Source organism: Pinus tabuliformis, chromosome 3_2 (assembly GCF_031772625.1).
Source record: "Pinus tabuliformis cultivar Carrire ecotype Pingquan chromosome 3_2, CPIR1, whole genome shotgun sequence".
In the NCBI taxonomy this organism is placed as follows: Eukaryota; Viridiplantae; Streptophyta; class Pinopsida; order Pinales; family Pinaceae; genus Pinus; species Pinus tabuliformis.
Genome location: NC_142302.1, coordinates 389,235,423 through 389,251,011, shown reverse-complemented (window position 1 = coordinate 389,251,011; position 15,589 = coordinate 389,235,423). Strand labels below are relative to the sequence as shown.

Sequence of the window (15,589 nt, the reverse complement as noted above, 5' to 3'; positions counted from 1 at the left end):
TCCCACAACAACTTCGACAGTTCCTTAGCTGGACAACAAAAGCTGCTCCAAGCTTCTCTGTGGAACTGCGTCACCCTCCAGGGACTGCATCACCCTCTTTTGTTCTTCGTTTGCCTCTCAGCTGCCAGTTTGCCCCACGAAAGTTCCTCAACGTTGCCTCTTCAGCCCAGCGTTAGCTTTGCTAGCCTTTGTTGCTTCTGCGTTAGCCTCTTGGCCCTCTACGTCATCTGCGCTCGCCCCCTCAGCCTCTGCGTCAGTCCTGGCTGCCTCTGCATCAACCTTCCAAGGCTCTACACTGTCTCTCCAACACTTTCTCTGCCCCTCTGATAAGTATTCTCGACCTTCTGTCGAACTGCCCCTCGCAGCAACAGATCACTAACTCGATTTTTTAGCAAACCCTACCTCAAAAAATCGAATTCTTGATCAACTTGGTGTATCTCCAACTAGCGCTCAAGCCTCCTCTTATACTTTTCCTGTTGACGATTCAACGGTTGAGATTAAGTCCCTAATTTACGACTAAGATTAGATTTGGCTTGATCCTCGTCGTTCAGAACTTTTTCACCCATTTTATATTAATACACATTAATATTTTAATTTTCCTAAGTTTAGATTTAGGAACCCCATTAAAAATATTAATTATTTTAATATCTCTCCATTTGGGTGGAATTTCCCCAAATGACTTCTGGGTCTTGGAGATCTTATTTGCCTTAGCCTCTCCACCAATTTTCATGGCTAGAGAACAATCGATGCTACCTTAAATCAACATTCTGTCAAGAATTTCTCTTGGAATGCCACCTTAAGAGTAATTGGTGGAGTTAGGGCCATTAATAACTCTGTTTTTTGAAAGTTGTCAGAATGCACCGGAACGAAAGACAAACTGTGCAGATGATGGAATATACCAAGCGAATGTCAACAATCCTCATAGAAACTCGTCAAAACTTCTCCAAGAGCCCCTGGGCCCGCTAATAGAGTAAGCTAGCTCATGTGACCTAGCTGCGTCCAACCCTAGAAGTCCATCCTAACCATGCCGTAAGGAACACTAGAAAAAGGAACATCACAAATCATCCCGCCCCAAGATTGCTTTCCCTTAAGCAATCCAAACTCGTGGACAAGTTTGGTGGCCCAATTAAACTAAGACCCAATGCCCGGATCCCATACAAACCACTGGGTGATGGTATGCCTCTGTGTTAACCCACCATGAAGGGACCCCTCAATGCTCGGATCCCAGACCAATCGCTGACTGAACCTATAATCAACCAATCCCCCCTGGATCCCAATGCCACCAAGAACAAGTATCAATGCTCCATGGCTCCTGTTGTGCTATAACTCCCACCATGAGTGCTACTCCATCCACCACGTACCAACTCATCACCTCTCTCCAATCCAACACTTGGCATAGACCAAGGCCAATCTCACCATGCTGATGCTGTGCTGAAACACTGATGAGTGGCCAACCTACATCCTGCTACCAACTGGAGCATGTAGAATCCCTCACATCTAAGGGCTCTTGCAGTACAATGTTCCTGACTAAAAATGATACTCCATCAATAGGGTACCAACTCATGATCTCTCGCCAATCCATCGTATGGGGGGGATTAGATGCATAGGCACCTGTATCTGGGATAATTCTCCTATGTGGCACCATGCCCAACTCATGCAACTCTGTTTGGTCAATCAACAATTTCCATCAGGAAATCCCTGCCTCTCCCTGTAATGGGTACAAGTGGCCAAACTATGTTGCATGCCCTGTTTGTGTACTCTTGGAGAGGGCTGCTACCTGGAAATACTGCCGCTTTGCTAGCTGCCTGTTACCCACCATTTTGTGGGTGATATCCCTAGGAGAAATTTTTTCTCCAAGATGGTCCTCAACTGGCAGCCAGCAACTTCTTGTAGCCACCAAATAACTTGTTGTGCCATTTCTCTGCCACCTGAGCCAACCATGTGGTTCCTCACCCATCTGCCATGATTGTATGTTTGAAGGTGCTCCTCCCGAACCTAAAGGCATGCCTTGTCATTTGGTAATTAAGTATTGTAGTTTTCTTATCATGGACATTTCTGGGCATGGATTAATGGGGGGATTCAGAGAAAAGAATGGGCTAGTTCTATGCTCTTGTCCCTTAGACCTTCTTTTGGATGTTAACCCTTGACCCTAATCTCGTGGGATATATTTTACTAGCCCTTGGGATTTACAGATGGTATTACATGGGAAACGTCGATATTGGTTGCATGGTCCCGCTCCCTTATCCACATATATTGCCCCCTTTCCACTTAACCCCATTCATCATTTCTCCCACCTAGGTCCACATTCCTCCACTGGGTTTACATAGGGCTAGCTCTCCCCTTCCCCTTGCCCACACGTTGGGTTAGGCATGAAATGATGCCCCAGAGGTTGATGCATCTGAAAAGAAAAATAAAAGCATAATTGGCCACATTCAATAGGGAAATGTGCCACAAAATGAAAATATGGCCGGGACAAACACATTTAGCACGTGGGAAAAAGCCAACACATGAGCTCTACCCCATCATGATGGCCATCACCTTGGTTACTATGGGCCCTTGATGAGCCTTCTTTATCATTTAGGAACCGATGATTGTCCCAACCAGTGTTGCAGGGGAGCGCCTCCCCCCTCGGCCTCGATCCCGCTTCTAATCCGTGCTCCAGGCGGGAGCGACTCAGGAGCGGGTCGGGAGCGCGCGCCCTAAATTTTTTTTCGCTCCCTGCCTTTTCAAGAGCTTTTTTCCTTTTTTGCAATTGTTTTTTTGTAGTAATGTTCGAAATGCAATTTTTTTTGAAAGAAACAAATAATTTTTGAGTGGGGCAGCTTAATGATCAATTCTAGGCCCTAGTATTGATATGCTATTCATGGTAATGTTAAATTCTTAACGTAAAAGTGACATTCTCCTTAATCTTCATTTTCATCCTTTTACTAAATTTTTAACATTACCATGAAATGACTCAGGATGTTTGAGAGTGGTTCCGACCTCATTGGATTTCATATGGAGAAAGTAGAATTTTAGATTTCATTCAAAATCTAGCAGACTTATCAGTTTTTCAGGATTTCAGGATTGGGGGATTGCAATGTTTCCATTGACTTTTGTCATGTATTAGGGTATGGAACTCGTATTTAATCAAGAGCACCAATCCCTCTATGTACCTTGATGTTAGTGACATTGGTTGTCGAACTCCTCTATCATGACCCTCCTAAAAATGCACGCATCAGTCAAACAAAATCTTGACTTGACATGCTATGCTTTTTCTATCTTATGTTAATGCTTAGAGGGTGATATTAATGACAAAGATCCCTATACAGATACAGAGGTAATGACAAAGATACCTTTGGATATTAATGCTTAGAGGGTGATATTAATGACAAAGATCCTGATTTTCCAACAAGACTAAAAAATTAGACAATTCTCATGGTGGCAAGAGGCCCAAGCATAAGAATTAGATAATAGATTTACTTCTCTTTTCTAGTTTCTGGTAGCTTTTATAACTATTGACTCTTTCATATTTATTATGATATTTTTTTAAACAATATATGACAATTTAAGTTTGAAGTTGGCAATTATAACTCATTAGTAATGATTATGAATATGATGCTTCATGAAAGTTGAAATTTGTTTCATTTCATTTCATTTTATAACATTTCATTTCATGTTAGATATTATTTGTTGTAATGGTTACACTTAGCTTACAAGTACAACTTTGGTGATCAATGATGATAAATGTTATATATTGAATTTTGAAAGTTTGAAACTTTAAGATTGATGAATCATGAGACTCAATATGTTGTATGTTACTATGTTACTAACTTGTGGACATGGTTGATGAAGATTATAGCTTCTATATGATTGTTGTTATATGGTTCAATCTATGTTTTTTTATGTTTTTTATATCTAATTCATTATTCTACATGTTTTTGTTGACATATATGTATCAAAATATAAATATAAATATATATATATATATATATATATATATATATATATATATATATATAAAACGCTCTGGGATTCGCTCCGAAACTGGGAGCTTCTGAAAATGTCGCTCCCGCTCCCGTTTTCGCTCCCTCTCCCCGCATTCGCTCCCGCTCCCAAGTAACACTGGTCCCAACCCCTGGTGGGCAATGAACCTCCCTACCTTAAAGGGGATATCCACTGCCATATCTCACACATCATGCTCTTACCCCTTGAGCCCCAAGCAGTTAATTAAAGAAAAATCATAAAAGGAAAAAGACATACAAAAAAGGGTAAAAAAATCAAGGTCGGGGCACCTCATGTACCACGATTTCTCCCTCCTATACATTATATACCCAAGTGTGGGCTTCCCTTTTACTAGCTACCCTTGCACCCCAACATGTGGCCCAGGGTTTCCCTTTTTCATTCCCTACTCCATTAATCTCTTTATCACATGTCACCACCTTTAAAAGGATGTACCTTAGACATATTATCATCTTTAGAAGTAGAAAGTTAGAAACCATCTAATGGGATACTTGGTTAACCCCATTTGGAGATTGGAGGCATTAGCACATGGCAAAGCCCATTATGGAAGGGCATGCCATTATGAAGTCCCCACTTGTTGTCCATGGTTTGTAAGCTCCTTTACTCGATTTCCTTGATGACTTGTTGTACTGGAAAGTTAGGGGACGTAGTGGATCTTATGCAGGGTTGCAGGTGGTCTCCATCTTGGGTTTGGTGTCTCTATACGAGGTCCTAACCCTCAAGAGAGCTACATTGGCACATGTATGGTGTGTGTTGAGAGCCATGGGCCTCCACAACAGTAGACAACACTCCATGGATCCCTAAAGATGTTCACAGATTGCTTGAGATTCACCTATCGGACGAGGAAGATGCACCTGGTTCACCTTTGCCCATCCAGCCCCTTAGTTATACCATGCACTTGCTAGATGACCTGGGATTTGTATGTTGATGTGGCATCTCTTACACCATCATTTGAGCCCTTACAGATGGTCTACAGGCATTTTCGACTGACTTGGAGACCATGAGGTCACTTGTGTGTCCTCACAGCCATTAGGAGTATCACAGGTGTATTATGTGGAGAACAAGGGGCCAATCCCTTGTCCATTACTATTGGAAGTCCAATTCATCATTTTGGCACTTAAGGGACTTCATCAGGCCTCTTAGAGAGTCCAATGACATGCATTATTGATTATTCGACCTCTGCGAAGGCTTATTATTTTATTTATGAGCTAGTTTGTTGGGCTTGTCATTAATAGATAGTTATTTGCACATTATTTTAGTTGATGGGGTAATGTAGCCTCAAATTAGGTAATTCGAACTCCTAATGAGTGTATAAATAGGAAAGACATGAAATCATTTTGTATCATCACTTTGGATTGGATCATTCTCTATCTTGAGAATTTCACATTTCTTTCTTGGAGAACAAATTGGAGCATGGATAAATTTTGATGTTTGGATTGGATTTTCTTATCTTGGAGCTTCTTTATTGGCAAATGTATTGATGGTTGGATATATTCTCTTACATGTAAGTACAACTTTGATGTTGTTTTCTTTTACTTTGTCACATACATTGATCATGGGATTTTTGCTATTTTAGAGCTAATTGCTGCATGCATCTATTGCTTCATTATGGAATTATGTTTTTACATAGCATATCTCTGTGTATGGGCCATGTTTGTTGAACGAATTTTCCTAAAGATTGTTGTTATTTCAATAAGAGATCTTCATCTGCAAGCGAAATATAAACAATTTAAGGTCACTTTCTTTTTCTGCCCTAACATTGGACGAAGTTGCCCTTATAGCCTCTTTGAGCTAGAAACTAGATCCTTCTTCATAATTCTTCCTGACTCCATATCCCTAAGAGGAGTTAGGCATTGGTCCACCATAAGGTGATCACCTTAAACCTTTTTCTTTACTTTTTTCCCCGCGTTTCTTGGTCTAGCCACGCTGGGTCACCTAGGGCATCACTTTCCTGTCAAGGTAGCCACATAAAAAGTTTGATCTCTTAGCCTCTGTTGCGTTGGTGTGTCCTCAAGGTCTTCTCGAAATTCGAAGAAATTCCGACAGTAGGATTGTGAGATATCCCAAGCCCTAGCTCTGAGATCAAACTTTGCCCTGGTCTTCCCTAGGCTAGTACCTCATAGGATCAATATGACACCTTTAAGTGAAAATTTTTGTTTTGATCCTTTCCTTTTCCTTGTTTGGGTTCAGATCATCATTAGTTGCTAAACTCCCTCCCCTTAACTTAGGCTAGGTCCACTTGGTCTTGTATGGTCTCATACCTTTGAAAAGTTAATTCTTCAAGAACCACTTGGGAAACCACGTTCAATAAGGATTTTAGGGATTGAGGAGCTCCTTTGCAAGACACATTCCTTAAACCTAGACCTTAAATCCTCACCTCCTTCTCTTAGAAATCTTTGTACCTTGCTTGAAGAGGAAGCAAGCTCCATTCTTAACCCCCTTCTAGGAAAAGGATCATTAAGGTCACTTCACATCCATTTGTTGATTCATCTTTCACAAGTGACTTTCCATATACTCAGTGTCTTCCCATTGGTGAAAGTCTGTAAAGAGTAGGGAGTCTTAGCTGAGGTGACGGTGGGCTAAGTTCCCATTGTTGCCTTTGATCTAACAGTCATCCCTTTTAGGCACCCTACTAGTTTGAGCGGTAACATTTTGGCGCCGTTGTTAGGGATTGAGCCCGGTGTTTTGTTCTCCATATGACATGTTGACATTTCATTATTGTCGATTCCATTGGAAGAACGAAGCCCTAGTTCTTCATTGATCTCAAAATTCAATGCTTGTAGGGTGAATAAAACATTTGTCAAGGCAATTTCATTCGCCCTGGTGTCTGCCATGTCATTAAGGACCCAAAAATATGTTGAGAACATATATTCCCGCCATAAAGGTGATAGGGATCCTGCAGTATCCCTCATCGGAATGCATGAAGAATATCTCGACTAATAAGGTCGCCATCGGCTCGACTGTTAAGGCTGCCATCGATTTCTCTCTCTATTTTCTGAAAATCCGCCATCGACTCGGCCGAGGTTACGAGGGAGAGGAACTTTAGTTGCTCGACCATAAGGTCCGGAGGGGCTCGACTGTTAAGGATGCGTAAGCAGGCTCGACCAACGGGAGAGGATCGGCAACGGGGCTCGACTGTTAAGGATGCGTAAGCAGGCTCGACCAACGGGAGAGGATCGGCAACGAGGCTCGACTGATAAGCAGTGTTTTTAAAACCGGAACCGGTGACCGGACCGGTCCACCTAATGAACCGGTTTACCGACCGGAACCGGTCTAACCGGGACTGGTTTGGTCTAAACGAACCGGTTTTAGAAAAATACATTAAATAATTATTTTTTAATGAAAAAAACTATTTTTAAGATTTAAAACCATGATTCCAAGCCAATAGAGACAAAATATGGAAAGATTGCTCATTGATATACCATGTAAAGCCTTAAAGGTGAATATATCAAAATGGCACCGAGTGCAATACATATCATCGACAAAATACATAAGCAATGAGGCTCTAAATGGCCACTAGAGTGCAAAAATAAAGCCTACAAACTATGGGGCCAGTGGCCTACTACAAGACTTCAGTCTAGACTCTAGACTCTACATATATGATAATAGCAATACTATAATAGTGATCAACATTATCACTTGAAGTTGAAACTTCTCATGAGTCTCAGTCATCATGATCAAACTCAGTTGGTTGAGTCTCGACTCCCAAACTGTGTAGCCACAAACTTCTCTATTGGTTCAGTGACTTGAGTCTCAAACTTCTGAAGGTATTCTGCCCTAATATGCCCTATTATTTCATTTGGTGCTCCACATGGCTTTACATGGCCTCCTATCCCAGCCAAGTGTTGCTTGAACCTGTTAATACCCCCTCCTTGAATGGATTTTTGGCAATATTTGCAGATCATTTTGCCATCAATCATATCACAATGAGCCCATGCAGTATCTTCGGCTTTTGGAGGCATGATGACTCCCTGGATGGTAGATCATAGAAGTGAGAAGTTTATAACACAAAAAAAAATTCATGGACAGCAGACTCAAATGAGGAATTATCAAGTGCAAATCCTTACCTGGAAATGCAAACTAGCTCCCTTAGCCTCCTCTTGAAGATGGCAACTCCACTGACAGCTACACACTATCTCCAAAATAGCTCCAACTCCAACTCCAAGATGACTACTTCAGCAAAAACTCCACACTCTCCAAGCTCACAAACAAACTCACAAACACTCACAAACACTCCAAATCAGTTGTGTGAGACAAATGAGAGTGAGAGGGGTGTCTTATAGCAAGTGTGAGGGTGTTTTTGGAGGGAAAACACCTTTCCCTGCCCCCCAAAACCCCTAAACCACCACTAACAGCCAAAACCGCAGTGCTTTTTCCTTTTACCGGCGGCCTGTCCAAAAACCGGCCGGTTTAGGACGGAACCGGTCGGTTAGCTATAAACCGGCCGGTTCCGCCCTAAACCGGCCGGTTTTTACCGGTTAGGGCTGTATTTTGGGCGAGTGAAGGAGGAAACCGGGTTAGAAGGGCCGGTTCGGACCGGCCAGGCCTCCAATCGGCCGGTTACCGGTTTTTTCCGCCGGTTTTTAAAACTATGCTGATAAGGATGCGTAAGCAGGCTCCACTGTTAAGGATGCCAATGTTCGATGGGGATCCACATTCTGCAACCAATCACATTGTAAGGTTCATAAGGTATCTCTCAAAGAAAAATATAACTCAACCTTGTGACCAAATTGAATTATTTGTCCTATCCATTGCCCTATTTGTCCTATTATTTGTTTAATCATTTGTCCTATTTGTCTAATGTTCTTCTCAACCAACATCTCGGCTAGCTCATAAGCAGTGGGCGAGACCACCTATTCCTTTCTCCAAATGGCCAACAACTTAGATTGTAACTTCTTGTAGATGGCATCACAGTCGCCCATAATTGAAGACAAGATGGACTACATGGGTGCTTTGACCGTGTCTGGATGATGTTTCTTAATGCTGAAGAAGTATTGGAACATTTGAAAAATCAAGTCATCACAATCTAGATAAAACATGATGTCATAGGTTCGGCGCTTGGCCATATCTTCCAAAATTTGGAGCTTTTTCCCAAAGGTAAGACCCAAGATGTTATCCAAGTCCTGAAAGGTCCCTACTATCAATCTGAAAGCTCTCCCCATAACATCATCATTATGAAGAGGTATAGGTGCGGTTAACCTCATAATGTTACTGAGACAGGACACAACTAGAAGTCTAACCCCTTCACAAGGTTCCTCCAAGAATTTGTGTTGTATGAGAGCAAGCATAGCTGGTTTTAGAGCCCAAATTAGTTTCTTTCCCTCTAATTGGTTCACTTTGGAAGGGAGTGCATCCAGTTTATCTAGTTTGAAAAGAGCTTTCACTGTAACCCTCATGTGTTTCAAATTTGTCCCAAGTGCAAGGATCTTGTGTCCAATCTCTGGCTCCTTCTACAAATCTCTTGGCTGCTCATGGTTAGGAATGGCATGGATCTCTTTTGAGAGAGGTTTGTTGACCAATTTCGTTTTCTGATCTATATTGCAGTCTATTGAGGGACTGTTGTGTTGATGCATGAGATGTTTTAAATACTCCATTATTAAAAGGCTTGTGGCAATAGTGGCATACAAGATAGCTACAGTAATTCAAGGTTGGACATTAACAAGCTAAGGGCCCTCTGCACATGATGTTTATACTCAATCCTACTTCTGCATGTACAGTGCAATAGGCAACAATATTTCAAATAACCCTAGAACAAGAGATGTTCAGATTATACCTCAACAATACATACTCTGAGTTTAGTATGCCTTTAAATGAGAGGTTTCATCATACAAGTGAAAGGTCCACTGCTGTAGGTTTTTTTTCTTTTATTCAACTTTGATAAAAATTTGAGTGACAATGGTAGTGCTTTGTAATGTTATGGTCTGATTATAAACTCAGAGAAAAGGCAATGCTGGTAAATGTATCGAACAAGGAATCTTTGACATATCATCTATTTAATTTACTGTCAAATAACACACAATGAGCAAGGGATTTTAGAGAACCTGATAGAGCAGTGGCTTCTAGATGAGAAATACGCACTTAATCTGAAGAATAGAGAATGGGAACACTCTTCTGTGCACCTAAGGAAGTGGTGCACCTGGGCTTGCCTCAATGGCAAGTGTGATCAAGCTCAGGTGGTAATATGTCAAGCCTAGATGGCACAAATAACTGTTGCAATGATGCCTTGCGTTGCCCTTGTGACACTGGCTGTCTGTTGCAAAGATGCTGCTGGAAAGACCAATTCCGGTGCTCAGAAAATTACGGGGAATTACCGACCGCTCCACCAAATACCCAAAATAACCCACTAAGGAATTGGACAAATGTTGACCTTGGAATTTTGGCCCAAATTCCCCTTAGCTCTTCTAGCTACTGGCTGAGTTGGGACCCCTGTTTGACCCCTTAGATCTGCCTAGAAAATTCTATAAAATTAGGAGTGTGATCCTTGCCCAAAACTTAGAAAAACCCAGAAATGGTTTCCCTTGGTTCCAACCTTCAAAAATTGACCCTTCACAGCTTGGCCCTCCAATTTCAAACTCTATTGCTGTGACTGATCCTGTCAATCTCTTCTCTCCCAACTCTAGTAATCCTCCCCAAATGGCCCTCCAAATGATCTCCCAGCCTCCCAGCTCCAAACTCCCCCCGATGGTGTTGCGCCAAAGAGTCTCACTCCAATGACTGCGCAGTCATGGAGGAGATGATGCAGTCCTGCGTGTAGGATGACCCTCTTGTCTGTAGCTGTCCTCTATACTCCTGAAAATGATGAAGGATGCTTGTGTCTCCCCAACTTCCCGAAGTGCCTCACATTGTGACTACGCAATCCCTGCACGGTTGTTACCCCCCCTGCCATTAGTACTCGACTTACAGCTGTTGTAACTCGTCTCCCTGTTGCTGCTACGAAGTGAGATGAAGAAGAACTCTCTTCTAGGGCTGGCACTCGAAGTCCACCAAATCAAGGGTTGAAATCTTCACTCGGAGACACGCATGTACTAAACAGCACAGTAACCCGGTTAAGCAGCTCGAGCAACTAAGATTGAGTTCAATATGTCAAAAGATACCAAATGAGGCTGAGCCTCCTCTATTTATAATTCGTGGGCCTCTTTCCCCATGTGGCCCCCCTCCACTTAGCAATTCGACTTTCCCTCCTTTGTCATTTGAACTTCCCTCTAAGGTGGTGCGTATTTCGTCATGTGGGTAGCCCCCATGCTATGAAAACAAAACATTTCGACCCCTTTTTCCTTCCTAAGTCTTTTCCCAAAAATCACATGGGTCCCATGGCCTCCAAGATTGTCAGAATTGTAGAATAGATAACTTGTAACAATTTAATTTCGGAAGGGACATTACAATGTATAAGTTACCTCACTTAGGTATGGGAGGGTAATCATGTGACCTTCTTAGGTGCTTCCAACCCTACAAGGAGGAATAGTTCCTAGGTTGACCCATCTAAATGATGGGTGCAAGTGATATGTGTTATGGCTTGGGTTTTACGTCATGAAAGTTATCATCGTCTACTAGGTTACCAAAAACCATTGTCCATTAGTTCTTTTGTAGAAAGAGCGCTTAGCTGCTTGAGCTACCTTCCCCTTCCTTTGCTTTTCCAAGCCCCCAATATATTCGGTTTTCTTTCTTTCTTTGATTTAGCTTGTTTAGCAAGCTTATGGATTTATCATAATAATAATCATATAATCCCCCTTTACCTTTAATAATGTGATGTTTACTCCTTCATCAGGATCGAGATATTTACTTAGAGTTCTTTTTTACTTTGATAGTCATGATATGGGTGGATATTCTCAAGGCCAAGTTGCTATATAACAGGGGGTAGAGCTCAAGCTAAAATTGATTTTTGCTTGCTTTACATCCTTTTCCATTCTTTTACATATTAACATTTGGCTCATTCTCTTTCTTTTCTTATAGCTGGATCAACCTTAGGTATATTCAACCCCTTCTTCTCTAGTATGAATGACTGATGACAACGAATCAAAAGATGGGATAAAGGATAATAGGGGAACGAAGGCAAGTGTTAAGTATGAGTAACATGGAGCGGTACCACCATCAAATTCTCCCATTTGTGTCCCTCCTAGACAATGAAAGAAAAGACCCTAAGCAAGGTCACATTGGACTAGGGACACATGATAACCACCAAGGTGAAGTAGGGGAACAAGTACACAACCAATAGCAGTCTATAATCCAATTTCAACCTATGATCCATACTAGAATGCCTTAAACATTAAATGAAAGCACTTGAATGCAAAAATGGTTAAAGTACCTCAGAATAGATGACGAACCTTCATCAGGTGAGTAGGATAGATTAACAGTAACACTGAGTGGATCATGGATGAGAGGCATTTGAGGCTGGCTATCTGTGAATCATGGTAGGGATGTTCACTGGCAAGTTACAATGTAGGAGAAAAAATTTCTCCTCGGGTTACCTATGGATCTGGATGGGTAACAAGCTATAAAGGCACTTTGCCCATTCAAGCCAAGTGACTGTCCCAGTCAGCATTTGAACAACACTCTTCCCCTCTCCAGCAAAAATTGGGGACAAATTCTTCTCAACAGATAGGAAGCAATAAGACTTACTGTGATGAACATGTATTATATTTGTGCTTTTTTGTTTTGTACACTATCCACGTCACTTTTGGGGGACTTAGTATAAATTGATCACTCACACACTGTTATATTTTATTGCAGACTTGGTCAACCTTGATTGCCCTCCCCAAATTTTGTACTCTATATATAATAATACAATTGAGTGCATAGCATGTGTTTAGTGCATCAATCTTCTCTCATACTTGCGTGTTTGCTCTCTTGTTTTTCTTTTCTAATTTATGTGAGTCTTGAGATGACTAGCATGACTAACCTGTGGCTTGATTAGCTGCAACCTAGGGACATTTACGCTGTCAAAATCACTCGGGGATCGCACCCGGCCTGGGCCACACCAGCCCTTAGCATGGCTGGATTTTTTCCCATAGAATTTCGAACCAGTGACCTTTACACCATGGAGTGCCTTAACAAAACACCCTATCACCATCTGCCCTACACCCATTGGGCCTTGCATGTTTGCTCTCTTGTGTTTTCTCGTGCATGACAATTTTTCTTCTATTTCTGGTGTTGTTTGCATACCATCTTACATTTGTTTGTGTAGCTTTGTCATTTTGTACTTTTTCTCATGATGCATCTTTGAATTCGAGCCATGTGAAGGCTGGAAATAAGAGGTGGCAAACCTGGAGTTCTCAATGCAGTGAGATTTGACTTGAGAGAGTTATCTACCAGAAGTGGAGCATATCATGAAGGATCAGGGTGATACATCTTTTGCCCTCGTAGTGTGGAAAATATTGCATCGGTGAATATATCGCTGAGGGTCTGGAATATAATTTATCAGCAATATTAGGGAAAATATTGGAATATTTCAACAAACTTTATATATATATATATATATATATATATTCTTGATCGTTGGAAGATATCATGAAAATGTCATTAAAATATTGGAAAATATCATAATTTTGAATATATTGCGATATATTAAGACATCTTATCACTGCCTTGGAAATCTAGCATGTATTGCAACATTGACAATAATACCACAATATTTGTAACTCCATCCTCCAATGTGTGAAGACACTCAATGTCACATGAGAATCTGTGAATTAGCAACAATAATGACGTCAAATTTCATAATATATGGGGCATCTAAAGATGTAATGGTCTTCTTACTCACGTTCCTGCATACACAGTCTGCAAGTGTGATGTTCTTTTTGAAGATGATGATTTGCGTACATGTTTAGCTGATTGGAATATAAAATTAAACTGGTATTAGAGGGAAAAATCAGTAAATCTGATGATATTTATTTGCTTCCTACAAATAGATTCTTTTATGACAAGGAACAAATAATGAATTGTTTAAGTGTTGTTAGAATTACACTGGAGCTATCCCAGAATGTAAATATCTACAATCTATATACTCATTGCTGCTGTGTAGTATGTTGATTCCTTATTTCTTCACTTTATTTCTTTTACTCGTTATTTTCTTCCGTCTTTGGTTTCTTCTGGTAATTATTGCATTTATTTTATTAGTTGAATTGATTTGAAAGGCAGGTTGTATAGAAAATTTTCATTTCTGATAGAAACAAAAATATTCATTAGGAAAGGTTGGAAGTTTGTAATTAATGTACCAAAAATTTCGTTTATGTATTATGAAACAGGCTGGGACACATGCTTTGGCATCCATTTCAGGGCAAGAGCGAGGAGAAAGTACTCAATTACTCAATGATCAAGCTGAAACGTGCCTCCGTAATTTAATATATGCAGCAGCTGAAAACTCTTCAAAGCATTCTCCATCTGTATAAGTTCCAAACCTTAATGTTTTATATAATTTCAATGTTGTTAATGGGTAGATTTCTTTATTTGTATTCTTTTGCTGAAAGCTTAGATGAAGGTTCACATTCTGCTTTATTATTTGTTTATTGATTATAGCAAATTGTCATATGTTGTCGCCTGGATTGTATAGGAACCGTGACAACTGCTCAGGGTGGGGGCTGTTACTCTGATCCCCACCCACTCTGTTTTAGCTGTCTCCCAACAGCAGGCTATGGGGGGTAGTCTCTATGGAATGAGGTGAAGGAAAACAAGTCGGGAACCAACTTGTTTGGGAGACACGGATGAGTGGCCTAGTTACTTGGTTAAATTTAGCAAGATTAATGATTAGATTAGATTTTAAGTATGAGACCAGTGCCTTAATGGAGTCACAATTCTTGCTTATGATAAATTAAGACCAAGTGACCAGATGGACACCCGTTGTTTGAATGATTAACTAATCTATATGATATGCAAGTCCTAGGACCTATATGAGATCCAATGATCTTGGTTGATTTTAATTATATGTCTCATCTAAGTAGGACCTTCCCTTAACTATTTTGAAGTCGGGCTCCAAGGTAGGTTGTGGGAAGGAGGCCAACAGGAACCAGGCTAGGGCTGATTAACGATACGTTCTGTTGTGCTTGTATCACTCAATGCCTTCGGCGCTACAGAGACTGTGGCTCTAATGACTGCAAGGTCACCATGTTAACCATCGAAGAGTTGCCAAGCCCCTCAAGCTAGGTGAGAAGGGTTGCCCTAGATCTCTATCAACCTAGATTATTCTAGGAGGTAAGTTTTAATGCAGGCTAGATCTAGGATGCTTATGCAACGATGATGAGTGAAATTATTTTGAGTTAGGATTGTTTAAGATACTCAAGTATTTAGTGTGAATTGTCTTAAAGCAAACAATATTTAACAATTATTGAGATAACAATCTTAACAAGATAAATGGTAAAAAGATACAAGTGCAAACTTCACATGCTATAAGATGCCAATGTTCAATAAGATCCAATACTTCAGACGAGCCAAATTATCTTAATAGAAAATTAGATACATCAACAAGATACCAGTATGACCAAGAGATTTATTGCCAAGACAATTTATGATTTCAATTGCTTATAGGTGAGTGAGCTTATTAGATGTGAACAACACAATGTTAGCCACTTTCACACTATTAATGCTAGGAGCAAGT

The 15,589-nt window shown here is 40.7% G+C and overlaps 1 protein-coding gene across 1 annotated transcript in view; it reads left to right on the top strand.

Moving 5' to 3' along the window:
• Positions 1-15,589, top strand: part of LOC149181039 (ARM repeat superfamily protein) — a 403,985-nt gene that overhangs the window by 350,136 nt on the left and 38,260 nt on the right. The window contains exon 13 of the mRNA XM_089416422.1: positions 14,244-14,381. Within this exon, the coding sequence (XP_089272548.1) occupies positions 14,244-14,381 (138 nt within the window). The remainder of the gene's footprint in view (positions 1-14,243; positions 14,382-15,589) is intronic.